This window comes from Raphanus sativus, chromosome 6, assembly GCF_000801105.2.
Source record: "Raphanus sativus cultivar WK10039 chromosome 6, ASM80110v3, whole genome shotgun sequence".
In the NCBI taxonomy this organism is placed as follows: Eukaryota; Viridiplantae; Streptophyta; class Magnoliopsida; order Brassicales; family Brassicaceae; genus Raphanus; species Raphanus sativus.
The window spans coordinates 37,612,790-37,632,646 of NC_079516.1; the positions used below are offsets into that span (position 1 = coordinate 37,612,790).

Below are 19,857 nucleotides of genomic sequence, written 5' to 3' on the forward strand. Positions count from 1 at the left end.
GAAAATTTTGTTTCTACTTTACAATATCTTGGGTACGGCAAAAAGAGAGATAGTAAGAAGGTGTGTGGAAATCTGAGTTTGGGAACAGAGAAGTTAAATCAAGTATAAATGGTTCGGCTGTGCGGCATAAGTAGGATATCGTTTTTTAACTTGGAAATTGGAATTTTTTTTCACTTACGAACGTCGTCCATGCAAAACAGAAAATTTAGGTGAAAAGAACGATGGATTGAATTAGATGAACAGTATCATGCGGTATGTTCCATACTATTCTAAATTACAGTATAGTATGATACATTTCTTTTTCTCTTATTTTGCAATTTGTATCTCCTTCTCTGCCTCCTGATTCTCCTTATTCATTACTTGATCAGTTACACTGTTTTGTTCTTCAACACCGTCGCCACTCATCATCTCTCTCTAAAATATTTTTAAAGAATTTCATATATATACAAAGTTTATGGGTGTGTCGAGTATTCCATACCATAATATATATATAGCATAGTCACGTAATGGATAAGGGTTTGGGTTTAGGGTTTAGGATTAAGGTTTGGGTTTAGGGTATAAGGTTTGGATTTAGGGTATATGGTTTGGGTTTAGGGGTCAGAGTTTGGGTTTAGGGTTTATGGTTTACGGTTTGGGTTTAGGGTACATGGTTTGGGTTTAGGGTTTGGGTTTAGGTTATATGGTTTGGGTTTAGGGTTTAGGGTTGGATCGAATTGGGGAAAAAGATGAACAATATCATGCGTCATATGTTCCATACTATTTTAAATTACAGTATAGTATGATACATTTCTTTTTCTATTCTTTTATAATTTGTATCTTCTTCTGTGCTTCCTGATTCTTCTTAGTCACTACTTGATCAGTTCACTACAAGAAAAATGCGTTTTAATAGCAGACCAGGATAGCGTTTTTTCGCTTTCTGCTATGGTTGACATATCCGTTAGTTTTAGATAGCGTTTGTATTTTTGGAAACGCTATGATAGACCGGCATAATTGGAAACGCTATGATAGTATACACTTAATAACACATAAAATAATAAACGCTACAATAACGTACTTTTTAAATCTCTAAACCCTAAACAAACTGAACCCTATACTCTAAGAAGAAGAAAAATAAACACAAATACAGTAACAATTTTATAATCTTTTAGAACTTAAACTCCAAATCTTAAATATAAAATTATAAACTTAAATATTTTAAAATTAAACACCAAACCTATATACATTAAATCTAAACCCTATATTATACATAATCCTTAAATATAAAATCCTAAACTTCATATTTGATAGTTCTAAAATTTCAATACTAAAACATACATGTTAAAACCAAAATAAATTTATTTTATGTATACTCCCAGAATTTCAACACAAAACCTTAAACTTTTTTTATCAAAAAAACCATAAACTTTTAAACCGTAAACAAACACAATAAACTTAAAACCTTAAAATTTGAATAAACACAAAACTACCAAATCATTTTTTTCTTTAATTATATAACCACAAAATTCAAATCACACAAGTTTATATTTGAAATGTTAAATATGTTCTTATTTTTAAGTTCAAACCATTTGTAGATAAAATAAATGTGTTTTTTTCTGCCATTGATTAATTATAATCTAAAGGTCTAAAGTCATTATCCTAGTGCTCATTTCTTATTGGTTGATTCTTGAAATCTGGGATCTCTATTTTTGGCTATTGGATTACATAAATCAATGGCTAAGAATCAATGTGGCTCTTTCTCGTTTAGCTTACTCTGTAAGCTTTTCTCTTTTTTTTTTTAATAACAGTGAACGCTTTTCTCTGTATCTCATCTAACAGATTCATTTTTTTTCTTCTTCTTCTTCTCTCTGCACCATCCATGGTGTAAGGTCCACCATATCTCCCATTTCAACCGTCTCTCACCACCACAAGTCACCTGCAATCACGTTCGTGACTTCGCCGAACCGGGGCGTCCAAGGCCAGCCAAGCTCCGTCAAGAGAATCCTCAACCTCTGTATCTCGCTTTGGAGAGTCGCCGCTCAAAGTCCAAGGAAGAACACGCCCTCTACAGCGCCGGCCCATGAGAAGAATCAGCGCCGTCGGAGACAAACCCTAGAACCCCATCGTCCTCCGAACGGAGGTAACCATCGACTGACGAGACACCAAGACTGAGACTGTTAGAGAAGCGCCTCTGATTTTCATAAGATCTTGTCTGCTCTGTCAGGTTGAGTGGATTCTAAGAAGCAAGGAGGTGGGGGAGACATAAACACAGTGGAGAAAAACAAGAAAAAAGGAGAAGATGAAGAAGCTTGGAGGCCTCCACGATCTTTGCTATCCATGTCTTGACGACGGCGTTAAGAAAAGAGGAGGCCTGGTTTTCTTACTAGGTTTAGTTTTGGTTTAGTTTTAGTTTAGTTTTGGTTTAGTTTTGGTTAGGTTTTGGTTTATACTTTTAATTTGTAAATCATATTTTTTTTTACATTAATAAAAAAATTAAATATATAAACGAGTTTAAATTTTAATTATGTTTTTAATATTTAATTAAATTTTATTTTTTATTTGTTTTTATTTTTTTATTTTTTTTTTGTTTTTTATAATAAAAATAATAACGAAAATTATTCGCTATTAGAGAATATTTAGTTGCAGATAGAAAAGCGCTATCATAGTGGAAGAAAAGATAGTAGTGCTAAAAACCGCTATGTAATGTCATTCACCTATTATGACGGGCGATGATACATCGCTTCAAAAACCGCTATCATATCGTTATATAGCGTTTTTTGTCCGCTAATAAAACCTGTTTTTCTTGTAGTGGTTACACTGTTTTGTTCTCCAATACCGTTGCCACTCATCATCTTTCTTTCTATGAAAATTTTAAAGAATTTCATATATACAAAGTTTGTGAGTGTGTCGAGTATCCCATACCATAATATGTATATCATAGTCACGTAATGGATAAGAGTTTGGGTTTAGGATTTAGGGTTTAGGATTAGGGTTTAGGATTAGGGTTTAGGTTTATGGTATATGGTTTGGGTATATGGTTCGGGTTTAAGGTTTAGATTTAGGGTATATAGTTTGACTATAGGGCTCAGAGTTTGGGTTTAGGGTTTGGGTTTAGGGTATATAGTTTTAGTTTAGGGTTCAGAGTTTTGGGTATATGGTTTGGGTTTAGAGTTTGGGTTTAGGGTTTGGGTTTAGAGTTTTGGGTATATGGTTTGGGTTTAGATTTTGGGTTTAGGGTATATAGTTTGAGTTTAGAGTTTATGGTTTAGGGTTTAGGGTTTATGGTTTAGGGTTTGGGTTTAGAGTTTTGGGTATATGATTTGGGTTTAGTGTTTAGGATATATAGTTTGGATAAATAATATATAATAATATATTCTTGCAAGTGAATGTTTAATTTTGTTGGAGCTTTGTCTATGCTATTATGCATATAGTATAGTCGAATTTCGCTTGTGGATATCCATTGTTTTGTTAAACTATAATGAATATTGTATAGTACGTTTTTAATTGTTTTCCCTTTCTCACGTCCACGCGCTCTTTGAAGGATAGTAATGACATTTTTTGAAGAACCTGTCATATCAATGAGTCTATACTGTAGAATGGACATATTCTTTAGTTTTGTACCTCTTATGTATATCTCACAAATTTTCCCTAAATAGAATGCCTTTTTACAAAAAAAAAATAATAATAATATTACTGTTATGTACCAGATTGTGATCGACATAACCGGACCAACCAGGACCGTACCAACCGCAGGAGATAATGCTTATCGACTATTGTACTTATCCACTTAGGATAAACACGACCTGATGTATATATATGTAAGATTCTTGGTCAAAATTAATAACAAAAAACACGTTTCTCCACTTAGTTTCATAACACGTTATCAGCACGAGACTCTGAAATCCCGAGTTATCTCAAAAACACTAATTGACGGCGCCACTTCAAACAGCTCGTTCTCTCCAACCGTAAGGATCCAAACGACGAGCCATATACCAAATTGAAGCTATTGACGAGACGAATCCAACGCCGTCGGCCTCGCCTCTATCTGACTTCGAATGCGCCCTCACGCTCTATTCTAAGACGCGCCGTCAAGTGACCTAAAACCCTGAAATTCTAAAACTCATCCGACGATTTCAAACCGCCGTTTCTCTCAAATCGTTTAACCAAGATCAAACCCTTGACTCATAAATTCCATTCAACCCAATTGGAGGTTAAGAAGAGGCGACCAACTCCTGATCCGTTCCGGTCATGCAGTTCGCGACCCGACTAGTTCCTGCTCTCGGTGGTCCGGTTCTACAAACATCAAAGTTTAGGTAATTAAATTTCTGAAACCTAAAAGAGAAACCATACTGAATTTTGTTCATTGATAAAGGTTTAAGACTATTAGAATTTGCAAAACCCCAAATCCTAAGATAATAGATCCCAAAATCCTTTGAGTAAGTTGGAGTTTTAAATTCAACAGAGATTGTTTCTAACAATTAAACTCGAAACTCTAAAGGTTTTGAATCTCACAGCCTGATCTATTGATCTATAAAATAACTAAAACCCTAAATATGACCTATTATGTATTATGGTCTAAAATTAATTAAAATTCATGATAATCTCCTAAAAATCCCCAAAGTTAGTTTTCCATCATCAGAATCCGACCCATTGGTCTGGAACTATGTGGAAAACGATTTTTTGGTTTCTGGTCAGAAATTGACCTCCTCAAATAAATTCCGAAAATTAATTAAAATTCACCAAAACTAATGATAAATCCTAACTAAGAAACCCTATAAGTAGTTTCATCAAATTCGTTTTTAATCACATAGTCATAGTGTAAATTTTCATATCGAAAAAACTGCATAAAAAGTGTGTGATTGTTTGAAGTGTTTAAATCACCTAGAAACGATTGTTAGGATCTCATTCTGATTTTGGTTGAATCATTAGAGATTGCTAGAAAAATCTCGGATTTTTCCAGATTGCTAAATTGCAAATTTTACTTTTTCTAAAAACTTTTCGGTTTTGTGAAATTTTTTTTTTATGGTTTCTGAAAACTTCCATATTAGTTTTAGAATAATGGAAGATTGCTAAAACTTGTTTAAAACCATAATTGAATGTTTCCAGATTGCTAGAATGCAAAATTAAATTTTCTAAAAACTTCCGTTTTGAGAAATTGTCTTTTATAAGTTGATGGAAAATTTCCAATTTTCTTTTGGAAGATTAGAAAAATGTTAAAATTGTTTAGATTGATCTGATTTATTTTTTAAGTCATATAATGACTATTCAGATCAATGGTTTCGAAAATAATTATTAAAAAGTGAAACCCTATATTTTCGAAACCCTGGACCCTATTTTTTTTCTCTAGAATCCGATTATATTTTAAATCATCTAGAATCAATTATTTGATCTGATTTAAATTTTTTAGCTCATCTTGATCATGTAGACAATGATTGCTGAGGTTGCATCATAAAACAATTTTTTTTAATTGATTGATCATATGATAAAATCGGATTGCTAGATTGAATGGAAAATCGGATTGCATTGCATAAATTCAAAGGTTGAAAGAAACTAAAGTTGCATTGCTATATTGACTAAAAATAAATCGGATTGAATTATATAATTTAGAGGTTGAAAGAAACCAAATAACATTGCATAATTACAAGGTTGAAAGAAACCCAAAAATGCATTGTTTGAATCCGATTATAAGTCAAATAATAAGACTCTAAAATCTATATTTTCAGATGTCGAATTTGGATTATCCAGCCCTTAATCTCTCCGGAGATAATTATTTAAAATGGGCAATAAACACTGCAATTGTCCTGAAGATAAGAGGACTTGACAGATGTATCATCAAAGGCGAATATGCAACTGAAAAGGAAAAATATGGGGCAGTAACAATTATTCGCCAACATCTCACTGAGGATCTCAGAGATCAGTATCTAAATATTGAGAACTCTCTAGACCTTTGGACAAACTTAAAATCTAGATACACAATAGTGTTATTACCAAAGGCTAGGCATGAGTGGATAAATCTCAGATTTCGTAACTTTAAGTCCGTAGATGAATATAACTCAGCTCTAATCAAAATCGTTTCTAAATCGAAACTATGTGGTGAAGAGGTAACAGAGGAAGATTTACTGGAAACGACTTTCCTCACAGCTGATCCAAGGGATCTATTGTTACAATATACCTACAGAGAAAAAAGGTTTCACCACTAATACGAATTTGATCTCATATCTATTACAAGCTGAGAAGAATAGTGAGATGCCAAAGAAAACCAGTGAGATGAGACTTCCTGAAGCCAATAAGGCTGGAGAGAATAAGGATGAATCCAAATAAGCCATGTCCAGAATAATAAAAGGAGTGGCCGGCATATACATTGCCTAAAAATCGAGATTTCGACATTCTGATTTTATGTTTTGATTTGTTTGTCATTTACGATTTTTTATATATAATAAGAGTTGTTTTAGTTTTATATTATCATGTTTGACTTGCTTGATAATTTCTTGATTGATAAATGACAAATGAAAATTTAAAAATGAGTATAGTAATTAAAATTATCCGACCAAAGGCATTGCCTAAAGGGGGAATGAATTATTCACCCAAATAAAAGACCCATTTGAGTTATAAAATTTTGAAAATGAATGGTTTCCACTTGAACCAATGGGCAAAGGAAATAAAAAATTCCTTCAAAATTATAAATAAAAATCGCCCAAGGCATAGAAATCGTCGAGACTGTACTCCCGACTGATCTAAACTATGCTAAACGAACAGTATGATAAAGGCAAAAGGCCTAGATAACCAGATAGGTTGACCACGAAATTTTATACACTTTATGGCTTGACTGGACTAGCCATCCATGTCTTTAAAATTGATGCAAAAGATTGATATTGCAAAAGGCACAAAAGAGTTATCCCAAAGAATCTCACGTTGTGTAACATGTACACAAGGGAAACTCATACGGCTATAATGTTTCAAGCATCTAAAAGGTTTATAGCATGTTCATGAGGGGGAGAAATGACACTCCCGTGGTCCATGAACAACATTAAAAGTCCGAGTGACATGGTCTATGACCATGATAGAACTTGGCCAAATTCTTTGTAATACAAAGATCACTAGCTAATGCTTGGGAACACATGGATTTACATGTAATAAAAATATGCATCGGGCCATATAAAGTGAGCATAGATATTTCCATCTAAGAATGATAAAGGGTCATGATCCAGACATAGACCATCCTAAGAGATTATGTATAGACAACCACAATAATATGTGCCGTCTAGGATGGAATCTCATAAGAAGATGAGATAAGATTGGGAATATATGTTGGATATGATAATGCTTTCTCCAACGATTTTATAAGAAACCTTGAGCCAAATATGGGTGATCAGATTAAGGCCAGGTTTACGGATTGCGTGATTAAATTCGACTATCCAAAATCAGGGGGAGAAAAAAATAAGCTGGTACAAGTATAAAGAGAAATGGAATGGTATTAAACCATCCTTGTCTTGGCAAGATCCTCGGACCAGAGAATATGATTTAAGACGTCCAAAGAAAGAAAGATCATACAAAGCTAGCTAAAAGAATGCCAGACAGATTAGATCCGAAAATAAAAGAAAAAGAATGACTAAGTCATACCAGCTTAAGCACCACGAAATTAATGTCCTAGAAGAGACATAATCAAGTTGCTATAGAGTCTAAAGATAGACCAATATGTTCCATAAGATAAGGAACCTCGGAAATGAAAAGAAAGGTGCATAGAAATGACATATCCGAGGTCATAAGGGAAACCAGACCAGACATTAAGATAAGGCTGCGCAGCTAATATCTAAGGTACCAGACCATGTAGTTTGGGACGCCAAACTGCAAGGTAAATGAAGGTTCTTAGTAAGAATGAAATCTCTAATCGATTAGTTCATGTCTGGAACACAATGGAACCATACATATAAAATAAGTGTCGACACATAAAAGATAGAGATGCATAAGGAAATAGCACTTGAGTTTAAAAGATATAAGCGAGGATCAGAACCCACGAGAATACAAGAATGCATTCATAGACTAAAGGAAACCGTGTGGGTTCAAACCATCTGATAAGATAAAACCAGTGAAAAATAGGTCATGTGTAGGAAAGGAAAAGAAATCGTGAGACATGGACTAAGGTGTTCATATTCCTATTTAAAGCATTCAAGGAATGGCTTGATTACACAAGGATACTCACAGAGACCAAGGAACAGATTATAAGGATATGTACTCCTATATGGTGGATGCTACTACAAATTCGAAAATGATAAAGGTCTGGATATAAGAAAAGAGAAATGTAGTCAGCAACATGATTGATCACTGGATAAAGATGATAAGAGTATTAGAAAGATGAGAAAAGAAATTCTCATAGAATAGTTTTGTTCCTAAGCTATTCATGGACTGAAATAAGGCAGCTGCAAATGATAATGAAAGACTAAGAAAATACTTAGTACAATCAGTCCATAGATCCTTATAGAGGATATTATAATTCTTTGTGTTTATGTTTATATCAAACCAACCTAAAGAGAGGTTCAATGGTTCAATGATTTCAATGATACAAGTTATCGATTGATTTTAGACAGAATATGATGGGACTAGATCACCTTAGCCATATATGAGTATATTGGCGTGTGATGACAAGGTCTATGACTTAACATGTATGTTTTCGAAAACATAGCATTGTCTACGACAAAATGAAAGAAGTCATGAGACAGCATCCAGAGATAGTGATCAGAAGAATGTCTGAGTCAATAATAAAATGAAAGTGTCCACGGTATGGCAAAGCCATGAGACTAGAGGAACCGTGGGACATGAGAGGACCTGCAAGAAAGATTTAATCGCAGGATAGAGGTACATCCAAGTACTGGTCGAGTACTATCCGAGTACTGATTGAGCATCATCCATCCGATCAGAACATGAAGACATTGTCGAGTGGTCAGCATCAAAGGAGCACGTTTTGACCATGTCCAAATGAGGTTCTAGAAGGCCGGCGAAATTACAAAATATTACAAAAAGCTCATCGACCAGATAGGAATGCATCGTCCAAAGATCTACAGTGATGCATTCATCAGGAGGAGTTCATGTGTTGTACTCTTTTTCCTGTCCATGGTTTCCCATTTTGCCACATTGGTTTTGGGGTTTTCCATGAGAGGTTTTAATGAGGCAACATTAAGCATGCAACGAACCAGTACCGGATGTGTCGATCAAGGGGGAGTGTTATGTACCAGATTGTGATCGACATAAACGGACCAACCAGGACCGTACCGACTGTAGGAGATAATGCTTATCGACTATTGTACTTACCCACTTAGGATAAACACGACCTGATGTATATATATATGTAAGACTCTTGGTCAAAATTAATAACAAAAACACGTTTCTCCACTTAGTTTCATAACAATTACCCCATATCTCTAACTGTGAGGTTTAATTTTTTTCTTTTTTGGGCAAACTGTGGGGTTTAAATTTTTTTTTGGACAAATTTTTTTTTTGGACAAAAACTGTGGGGTTTAAATTAAATTACAAAAATAACATGTTAGAAGCCTTTTTCAAAAAATAAATAACATGTTAAACTAAGTAGTCTTCTTTAAAAAGAAATAGACTTATTTTTAATGCATTTTTACCTGTTGAGTTTGATGATTGTAAAATTCCGAAAAAACAATGCGGTTAATGGGAAACAGTATAACAAAATGATAATTTCACCATCTCACAATAAACAATAATATTCGGTTATTTAATCTTTCATGACACACACCATCTAACCATTATTGTTATTTGTCTTTTCTTTAGAGTTGACCGTGTTGAGTACTAAATTTGATATCTTCTAAATTTCTTCAGTGCTTTTACTTTTTCTTCCTCTCTCTCTTTTTTCCACCACGTCGTTTTATTCATTTTATTTAATTTCAACCTTTTTATTCACAACCCACCAAGATAAATAGACAGCCACATGATATCTCCTTGATTCAACACACTCGCAATCAATCAACAACATTTCATTAAAAGAAAACAATGAGTGAGCTTTTTTACTCTCTCCCCACTTGGGATCTCCATAACCTTGGATCATTCTTCAACCAAAACTTCAGTTTAGGTATATACAAACACACACACAAATATGTATATGTACACATAAATGCATTTTTTATATACATGATTATGCTGAGTTTGTTGATACATAAACGAGGGTGCTTCATGCAGACGATAATGCATTCTTTGGTCGAAAGGTGAATATATTTGTACTACTAATTTAAGGGTTCCATACAATGATGCGATATATCTTTTCCATGCAATGTTCTTGTAGATTCATGTGGCCACACTGATGTATTTCCGGAGCATATATTACATTCGCCGGAGGAGGATATTATCAGCGACCTTTCCACCGGTTACCTCGAAGACGCACTCATCGAATTCAGTGTGAAAAGCAAACGGAGACGTCTTTCGTTCAATGCCGAGGACAAACCAACTAACCACTTCGACATTCACCAGGTTTACATAATTACTTCGTTTTTGGCAGTCATTTGCATAATTACTCAATAATTTTCTTAATTTTTTAAAATATAATTGTGCAGAATAATTGGGGTGTGTCTGAGACTTATAGTTGCACGAGTAGTCTGTTTGCAGGTGAGACCTACTTCTTTATTATTGTCACCGATTTAATGTATATAAATATATATATGTATATTATTTATTTTTAATATTAATATAACTATATTAGTGATCTTTCATAATGAAATTTCTTATATATTGAGCAGATGAATCTCCAAATTTATCCATCAATATTTGTTCAGAGGCTCCAAATCATTCGAAACACTCCTTCGAGCCATCTACGTCCACTTCAAGTACGTATGCTTTACTTCCTTCCGAAATGATTGTTTTTCTCGTTTGCGTTAATACTAGAATATTTTTTTGTGTTAATCTTTATATATATACTAATTTGACACATGGGTTACAGAGAAAAATCTCTATGACAAGAAGAAGAGAGTGGTGTATCCATTTGGAGTGGTGAAACCAGGTGGTCGAGAAGAAGATGTAACCCTAAATGATATAAATAAGAGGATTCTCATGCCATCGACTCGGCCAGTTCGGCATCCTGTTGGAGCTTTTGCCTGCCGTCCGTGTCTCTCTGCTCACGGACCGGGTCTCTCAGGCAAAACCGTGGTTGCTTTCACCAAGATACCCACATCAGGGAAGGGTACAATTACCATAATAAGAACTAAGGGGTGAGATATGTAATTAGACTGGGTCGTTATATACGTGTACTCGAGATGACGTGACAGAATAAAAGACATGTTAAATATGTTTTCAATAATCGAATTAGATTTTCTTTTTTCAGTAATTGTTTATTTTGAATTATTGCAGATTCTAGTATAAAGAATCATTTAGGAACTTATCAACCAAAAATTTGAATCGCAAAAATATCGTTTTGGTGTATTATGTTCTTGCATGTTCATGCCTTTTGTTCTTTACTCTTTTCCCCCTTAGGAACCCTTTGTTCTAAAGAAAACATTCAGTGGAGACTAGCAAATAAATAAACGAAGCGTGAAGAAGAGAAAATAACAAAGAACATAAAGCAAAAAGGGAAAGAATGTGCTGAAAAGCAAGTAAACAACAACGGAAAAGAAAGTGAGAAAATGTATTACATTGTCATGAAATTTTCGTAGGTGGTTGTAACTAATTATTAAAACTTTTTTACCACGTTGAGTAGTTTATATACTATATAGTAAGTACACCATGGCATAGGTAAATTCTGAATCAAAAGAAAGGTTACAGTTGTAGTCTGTAGAACCAACAAATTTTAAAACCGTATAAATTTGATGGTTTTTGTTAAACTAGTATATCAAGAATCTAAAATAAATAAGTACTTCGTTTCAAAAAAAAAAGTGAGATATACAATAAATCAGTTTGTTTAAGGGAACTCGAATCTGAATAACCCCTTGTACTCTTCTAGGACAGATATTATTTTAAGAAAATATATATTTTTTTTGAAATGAAACAAAATCCAACCTTTTAACTATTTTTATGATATCAGTTTGTGTAATGTGACGTCAGTCAGATACATAACGTCATGTTTATGTAATGTGACGTTTGTCGGCATGAGTTATACGGCAAAAAGAAAAGCCACACTGCTGTGTCTTTTTCTTTCCCTCTCTAGCAATCGTAAGTCGTAACAGCAAGTGTGTTTACCATGTACGACAATAAACACACATCTTCAGGTGGTTAATGATGTGGATTAGCTTTAATTTAATGCTCTATTTTGTTAGAATAGCCAAAACTAAATGGATCATTAGTTGGAAATTTACCGGTCATCACCATTGTTTTTCCTCTACAAAGAACCAACCTAGCTTCTAACCTTAGTAGGTTGGATCCATTAGGCGACCACCAGCTAAAATTAACAATGATGAAGAAAACAATAGTACTTTGCATGTTCATCTTTCTTCAAATATTTGTAATACACTTTAAATTGTAAATCAACAGGGCAAACTGAAAAACTTTAAAAGATTCACAATTTTAAGCTGAAACAAACGAATTTCAAAATCATACGTGTGAAATGTAACTAGTAATGTATTAGAACCCCGTTTAAATAACAAATGTTCATCTTAAAAACTGTGAAATGTGACTAGTAATGTATTTAGAACCCCGTTTAAATAGTATCCTATCCTAAAAACATGAATGGTCGTAAGTATAGTAAAATGAAACATTACTCTATAATATTATTTTAAAATAAATTAAATAAATAAAACTCTCACTTTGTTGAACTTTTTTATCAAAAAAATGTATGTAAATTGTTTATAGCCCTCAAAATCTCATTATCGGCCATGTTGTCATGAACACTGGAGTTTCTATAGACATTAGAAATCTTGTAAGTCATGATCTGATTAAACATAGTTTTTGAGTAAACATTTTGTTATGGTCTGGTTAAACATCGAGTGAGGAGAGTTCTTCACTAGGCTAACATCTATAGGATTTATGTTGGCTTAGGTTTGTAGGCTTAGAACATAGATCTATGTTCCAACGTTGTTTGTGATCAAATGTTTTTTCATTTAGGCTTGTGTACTTTCTGTTTAATTCTCTTTGTTTTGGTTCGTAAATGGGCCTTAACAATTACAGTGGTTCAAAATTACAAGCCCAGCCTGAAAACGGCTATCGCTCAAAGAAAAGTCATAGGATTCAGAATAATTAATGAGAGTTCTCGCGGCGGTGAGCTGTTCCTTATCGGCTGACGAGGTACGGTGTTTCTTACCGATCTCTCTTTCTCTCGCATTATTGCAAGACGAACTCTGAAGTATGATTTCTTTCCTTCTGAGCAGCTTAGATCCTTTTAAGATGGAGCTCAGGCTACTGATACAGATAGTAACAGATCTTTCAACTTGATACTGCTGCTGATGAGGATGAAGGAGGTGATGATGCAAAACCCTACCTTTAGGCTCAACTTAGGGTTCCTCCTAAGCCTCTCTATAACCTCCTGAGCCTGAGAAACAGAAATTCCACCAGACAAACAGAAGAAAGGTTGTTACTAACTTATGTTTGTTTTGGATTTGCAGCTAGTTCTGAGGCAACGTTTTGGCTCTGTAATTTTAAGGGGGAACTTATCTTTTACTTTGATATTTTGTTGTCTTTGCCTGCATCATGTTTCTTCTTACTATGGTTAAGTTTTTTCTTTTTAGGGCAGTTTGGTTTTTCTTCACATAGGATAACATATGAGGATGCTTCTTTGCTTTACTCTTCTACGGGCTCATCATTGTTGATTTGTTGCAGGTACACAATTACAATATTGTTAAAGATATATGGGAAACATTGAGAACCTTCTAGGCTTGAAAGTTTAAATATGGGGCTTTCTTGTTTGTTTGCACTAGTTTTGGTATACAGAACTACGTCATGTCTCTGATGCTTCTCTGTTCCAGGTACATCTATCTGATAAAGTTTATTGGATAAACCTCGCATTCGCATTTTCATTTCTTACTTAAAAAAAAACATTTAAAGTTTGAAAAGGAAACTGAAAAATGTTTTTCATTTAAAAGATGCAAATTTTATATTTTTAATGACATTTGCATAAATTGCGTTTCAAACAATGGATACCTAGGACTTATGGAATCACACACACCACATAGCATAAATCTCTCAGAATCAAGCTCTTGCTTTAACCATGGTGCTAATTTTACTTACTTCACTTTGGTCACTCAAAAACGTAAGACTTTATTAAAACAACGTTACAATGATAGACGATGAATTTTAGAAACAATATGAAAAAAAAACAGACTTTTTCTATTTTGAGATTTATGATCACACAAAAAGTAAACACTAAAGTGGCTTGTTCATGAACTATTACAACATTGTGAAATGCCCTCTTGATGACACTGAACCCATCTTGTATCAAATGGGTCTTTGACTCTTTGTTAACAAGTTTGAAAAAAAAAGAGAAATGAGTTTCCCTTATTTGTTTTTTTATTTGATCCTAATATACATTAAACGTTTTCTCTACTGAAGAATGTGTGACTGCAGAAGATGATGGGAGACGAGACTGTCTAGTTTTCCTGGAAGAGAAACAAAGACAAGTAAAGAGAGCACCTCTCAGAACTCTTCTAAGGACTTCTCCCCTCCTTGGCACTAGACTAGCTTCTCTTGCACACATTTCTTTCTCTTTCTGCTCGGTTTATTGCGGTTTGGTTTGTTTTAGTTACTTTAGTATTGGAGATGATGATCTGTCTGCAAGCTGGAACTGCCGACTTGTGTCTATATAGGTGTAGCGTTACAGAGATACAATACAAGACCGCGTGGAAATTTTCAAGACGCGTTGTTGGCTCGTTCTTCGATTCATACAAATTCGTTTAACACTTGTAAATTTATTTATGTAGTTATGGATTATATAGCTGTTGCATATAAGGGAATAATATAGGTTTTGTTTTTGAAAGTGTTACTGTTTAGAGTTTGAAGTGGTCCTAAGACTTTCTTTCTTTGGTACCAAGTTAACGCGTTTTCTGCTTAGGGAAACGACCGGGTTTTAGTTTTGATATTATTGGTTTTATTTTCCCTTATCCCTAATTAAACCATAGCTTTCAATATTTTAAAAACAAAATCTGAGTTTTCTTAGGGTGGAAATAATTGTCAATCATGTACGGATTTTGAACTTGTTTACCAAGGGTTATAGATTTACGGACAAAAGTGTAGACTCTCTGACTCGGACAAGAAGACATACTAAAATCTTGAGCCGCCACAGAAGGTTTGATGAATATGTCTCGTTCATGGCCAAACTCCTAGGCTAATATTGCTCAGAGAGAGAGAGAGAGAGAGCTCTCATTAAACGATTGGTGGCAATCCAATCGTTTTGCAGTTGGAAGTTTCAGTGAAGCAGGGTTTCTCAGGGATTTATTAGAACAAAGAAAGACAGAGAGATAAGTTGTTAGAACGAAAAGAGAGAGACACAAGACAATGTCTGATTATATTCCAAAGAAGCATCTCTTCTCATTAAGAGGTTTTGAGTCTCTCTTCTTCTATATAGTATATTTTACAGATTGTAAAAGACGATCAGCACTGCTTCATTGTATCTAATAAATGTTAGAACTCTTATCAACTTGCTGTTGTGTGTCTTTGATCTCCTAACTAAGAGTCTTGCTTTGTGCTGCATAACACGAGCCTAGGATGAACTCTGGATGATATTGGATAGATCCTTGCAAAGATGAATCAAAACTCAATCTTCCAAAGCTTGTGGATGTGATTGGTGACACAAAGAGATGCGGATGACTCTTTGATACTTCTAGACGACTACTTTAGATATGACACACTAAAGGAGAAGTCCTTATACTCTGGATATGGCACACCAGAACTCTCGAACTCTTGTTGATAGCAATAAGAGAAGAGAAAGGTTTTTTTAGGTAAAAAGATGATGATCTTATTAGACTTGCTCGACCAGAATATATAGTGAGAGCCTTGTACATGCACAAGATCTCGGAAACAACTAATAGTCATAAAGGAAAAGGTTCCCTTTGACTTGTGTAAACGAAATAAAAAGTATAGTCTAAGATAAAATAAGATACATAATGTAGTTTGGTCCGAGAGTATCATACTAGGTGATTTGAAATAGTAAGACAAGGCCTCGTTAAAAACCTATCTTAGCAAAATCCAATGGGACAAAAACTAAGACAGGAAAAGAACACACTTCTTTTGCTAGCCTAGATGATACTCAGCTTGATGGTATGATGACTTGAATGGTGATGAGTGGGTCTTGAAGTATCAAGCTTCCTTCAAGACTTTCTGATTAAGCCTCCAATAGCTTCCTTGAGCTTCTTTGATCTTGCCCGAGTCATGGGTCCTTTAGAAAGGTCTAAGGCATCTTCTTCTTCAGCTGGTTGGTCCTTGTTCTTCTTGACATGATCTGGAATCATATCATTCCCTCCCTCTTGAAAAGGATTTGTCCTCAAATCTGGATCATCTGCAATAAAAGAAACCAAATCAGCAACATTAAAACTATTACTCACATCATACCTTCCTTTTAGATCAAGCTTGTAGGCATTGTTGCTGAGCTTCTTCACGATCTCAAATGGTCCATCAATTCTTGGCATTAGCTTGGACTTCCTCTCGTTTGGAAATCTTTCTTTTCTAAGGTGAACCCAAACAAGATCTCTTTCTTCAAAGATCATCTCACGCCTGCCTTTGTTTGCATGCTTAGCATACAACTTTGTTTTCTCTTCAATGTTGTGGCGTGCTTGCTTATGGATCTCCTGCACCATCTCGGCCTTTCTTTTTCCATCAAAGCTAACTCTAGCACACTCAGGTAAAGGCATTAGATCCAAAGGAGAAGTGGGATTGAACCCATAAACAATTTCAAAGGGTGAAAACTTAGAAGCAGAATGCACAGCATGATTGTATGCAAATTCACAATGAGGCAAATGTTCTTCCCAAGACTTCAAATTCTTTTTGATGAATGCACGCAAGAGAGTTTCTAATGTTCTATTCACTACCTCAGTTTGACCATCAGTTTGCGGATGACATGTAGTAGAAAACAATAACTTAGTTCCTAGCTTAGACCACAAAGTTTTCCAAAAGTAACTAAGGAATTTAGCATCTCTATCTGAAACAATGGTCTTAGGCATGCCATGCAAACGAACTATCTCTTTAAAGAACAAATAAGAAACATGCAATGCATCATCAGTTTTGTGACAAGCAATGAAGTGAGCCATTTTGGAGAACCTATCAACAACTACAAAGATTGAATCCTTTCCGGTTCTAGTCCTAGGCAATCCAACAATAAAATCCATAGAAATGTCATTCCATGGGTGATAAGGAATAGGGAGAGGAGTATACAAACCATGAGACTGAACTTTGGACTTAGCTTGTTTGCAAGTTGCACATCTTTGGCATATCTTCTCTACATCTTTCTTCATGTGAGGCCAAAAGAAATGATCCTGCAAAACCTTAAGAGTCTTGGCATTACCAAAGTGTCCCATTAAGCTTCCTCCGTGAGCTTCCCTAGTAAACAACTCTCTCATAGAACGTTAGGTACACATAGGCGATTATCATAAAACAAATATCCTTCATGCCTAAAGTAGTGACCTTTAGCAATCTTTTCACAAGATAGATAAGCTTCTTTAAAGTCAAGATCAGTTTCATACATCTCTTTGAATTGCTCAAATCCTAAGAGTTTAGCATCTAGAGTGTTTAAGAGAACATACCTTCAGGAGAGAGCATCAGCAACTATGTTTTCTTTACCTTGTTTGTACTTGATGACATAAGGAAATGTTTCTATAAACTCAATCCATCTGGCGTGTCTCTTGCTGAGTTTGTTTTGACCCTTTAAGTACTTAAGAGACTCATGATCCGTGTGTATCACAAACTCCTTAGGCCAAAGGTAGTGTTGCCAAGTTTGTAGAGCCCTCACAAGTGCATACAACTCCTTGTCATATGTTGCATAGTTGAGTGTAGCTCCTCCAAGCTTCTCACTGAAGTAAGCTATAGGTTTCTTATCCTGCATTAAGACAGCACCAATACCTATACCGGAATCATCACATTATATCTCAAAAGTTTTGTTAAAATCTGGAAGTATAAGAAGGGGAGCATTAGTAAGCTTCTCTTTTAGGCATTGAAAGGCGGCTTCTTGTGCTTCTTCCCATTTAAAGCCTACGTCCTTCTTGATGATTTCGGTTAGTGGAGCTGCAAGAGTGCTGAAATCCTTTACAAATCTTCTGTAGAAGCCAGCAAGACCATGAAAGCTCCGTACCTCACTGATTGTCTTAGGGATGGGCCACTCTTGTATGGCTCTTATCTTTTCTTGATCAACCTTAACTCCATCTGCACTCACAACAAAGCCTAAAAAGACCAAGTTATCCGTACAAAAGGTGCATTTCTTAAGGTTAGCATAAAGCTTTTCCTTTCTCAAAACATCAAGCACAGACCTAAGATGAACTATATGCTCTTCTAAACTCTTGCTGTACACAAGGATGTCATCAAAGTAGACTACAACAAATGAGCCTAGGAATGATCTAAGCACATGATTCATCAGCCTCATGAATGTACTAGGTGCATTTGTCAATCCGAATGGCATAACTAACCACTCATACAAACCATGTTTAGTTTTAAATGCAGTTTTCCATTCATCACCTTCTTGCATCCTAATATGATGATAGCCATTCTTTAAATCAATTTTAGAAAAGATGCTAGAACCATGCAATTCATCAAGCATATCATCAAGTCTAGGAATAGGGTGTCGATACTTCACCGTGATATTGTTGATTGCTCTACAATCAACACACATGCGCCAGCTCCCATCCTTCTTGGGTACTAGTAAGACAGGTACAGCACAAGGACTCATGCTCTCTCGGATGTGACCCTTCTCCATCAACTCATCTACTTGTCTTTGTAGCTCTTTGGTTTCTACTGGATTGGTTCTGTAAGCAGGTCGGTTAGGAAGTGTTGATCCATGTACAAAGTCAATCTGATGCTCAATCCCACGTATTGGTGGCAACCCTGTAGGACTATCATCTGGAAACACCTCATCATATTCCTGCAAAAGAGACAACTTCTCACTCGGGTACACCGGTGCAAAATCAGTTAGATTCAAGAGAGATTCTTTGTAGATGAATAAGAGAATAGATTGATTAGAGTGAATAGATCTCTTGATATCACCAGTTTTGGCATAGTAGTTGTGTTGCTTGGTTTGAGTCGGTTTAAGATCAATCTCCTTTTTCTTTTGAAGCTGCAGCTGATCTTGATGTACTTCTTTTGGAGATAGTGTCACTAGTACTGTCTTTCTGCCTTTAAACTCAAAGGAGTGCTTGTTGGTAAAGCCATCATGAACTACACGTCTGTCAGATTGCCAAGGCCTTCCCAACAGTATGTGACTTGCTTCCATAGGCAAAATGTCACACAAGATCTCATCCTCATATTTTCCAATGGATAAGAGAACTAGAACCTGATCAGAGACCCTCATCTCGCCCTCATCATTGAGCCACTGGAGTCTATAGGGTTTTGGATGTTTCTGAACCTTTAATCCAAGCTTTTGAACCATGGTTTCACTCGCAACGTTGACACAACTACCACCATCAACTATGAGGCTGCAGACCTTTCCTTGTACCAAGCACCGTGTGTAGAATAGGTTCTCTCTTTGCTCAAGCTCTTCGGTCTTAGTTTGAAGACTAAGGTTTCTCCTTGCCACTAGTAACCTCCCATTAACCGGCTCTTCTTCATACTCTTCTTCAGACTGATCCTTAGTATGATCTTCTTTCTCAGCTTCAGATTCAAACTCGCCATTATCAAGCAGTATCATTACCCTGTTGTTGGTACATTCATTGGCATAGTGACCACGACCTTGACACTTGAAGTACTTGACATCTCTGGCTCTTGAACTAGTTGTTTCAACCTTGCTTTTATCTTTGTTGTAGATGCTAGCAG

General features: G+C 35.2%; 1 protein-coding gene and 2 long non-coding RNA genes across 3 annotated transcripts; all 3 read left to right on the forward strand.

The window, feature by feature from the left end:
* The first annotated feature begins 1,417 nt into the window (after window positions 1-1,417).
* LOC108809944 (uncharacterized) lies at window positions 1,418-2,498 on the forward strand. Its single transcript, XR_001942936.2, has 2 exons — window positions 1,418-2,116; window positions 2,201-2,498. It is a non-coding gene; the product is annotated as an uncharacterized LOC108809944 (long non-coding RNA).
* A 7,427-nt stretch (window positions 2,499-9,925) lies between these two features.
* Window positions 9,926-11,406, forward strand: LOC108809249 (protein XRI1-like). The gene is made up of 5 exons (XM_018581395.2): window positions 9,926-10,066; window positions 10,277-10,461; window positions 10,545-10,596; window positions 10,728-10,814; window positions 10,928-11,406. The coding sequence occupies exons 1-5, from the start codon at window positions 9,988-9,990 to the stop codon at window positions 11,197-11,199; spliced, it is 675 nt and encodes a 224-aa protein (XP_018436897.1). The 5' UTR covers window positions 9,926-9,987; the 3' UTR covers window positions 11,200-11,406.
* A 1,689-nt stretch (window positions 11,407-13,095) lies between these two features.
* LOC108811325 (uncharacterized) lies at window positions 13,096-14,984 on the forward strand. Its single transcript, XR_008935344.1, has 4 exons — window positions 13,096-13,200; window positions 13,284-13,482; window positions 13,732-13,877; window positions 14,461-14,984. It is a non-coding gene; the product is annotated as an uncharacterized LOC108811325 (long non-coding RNA).
* Window positions 14,985-19,857: the final 4,873 nt, after the last annotated feature.

What these genes read in the sequence shown, in the direction of transcription:
- LOC108809249 (XM_018581395.2), top strand. Translation starts at nt 9,988, where the DNA reads ATGAGTGAGCTTTTTTACTCTCTCCCCACTTGGGATCTCCATAACCTT. An exon ending in CAACCAAAACTTCAGTTTAG is followed by an intron (nt 10,067 to 10,276) that starts GTATATACAAAC and finishes ATGTTCTTGTAG; the next exon opens with ATTCATGTGGCCACACTGAT. An exon ending in GCCATCTACGTCCACTTCAA is followed by an intron (nt 10,815 to 10,927) that starts GTACGTATGCTT and finishes CATGGGTTACAG; the next exon opens with AGAAAAATCTCTATGACAAG.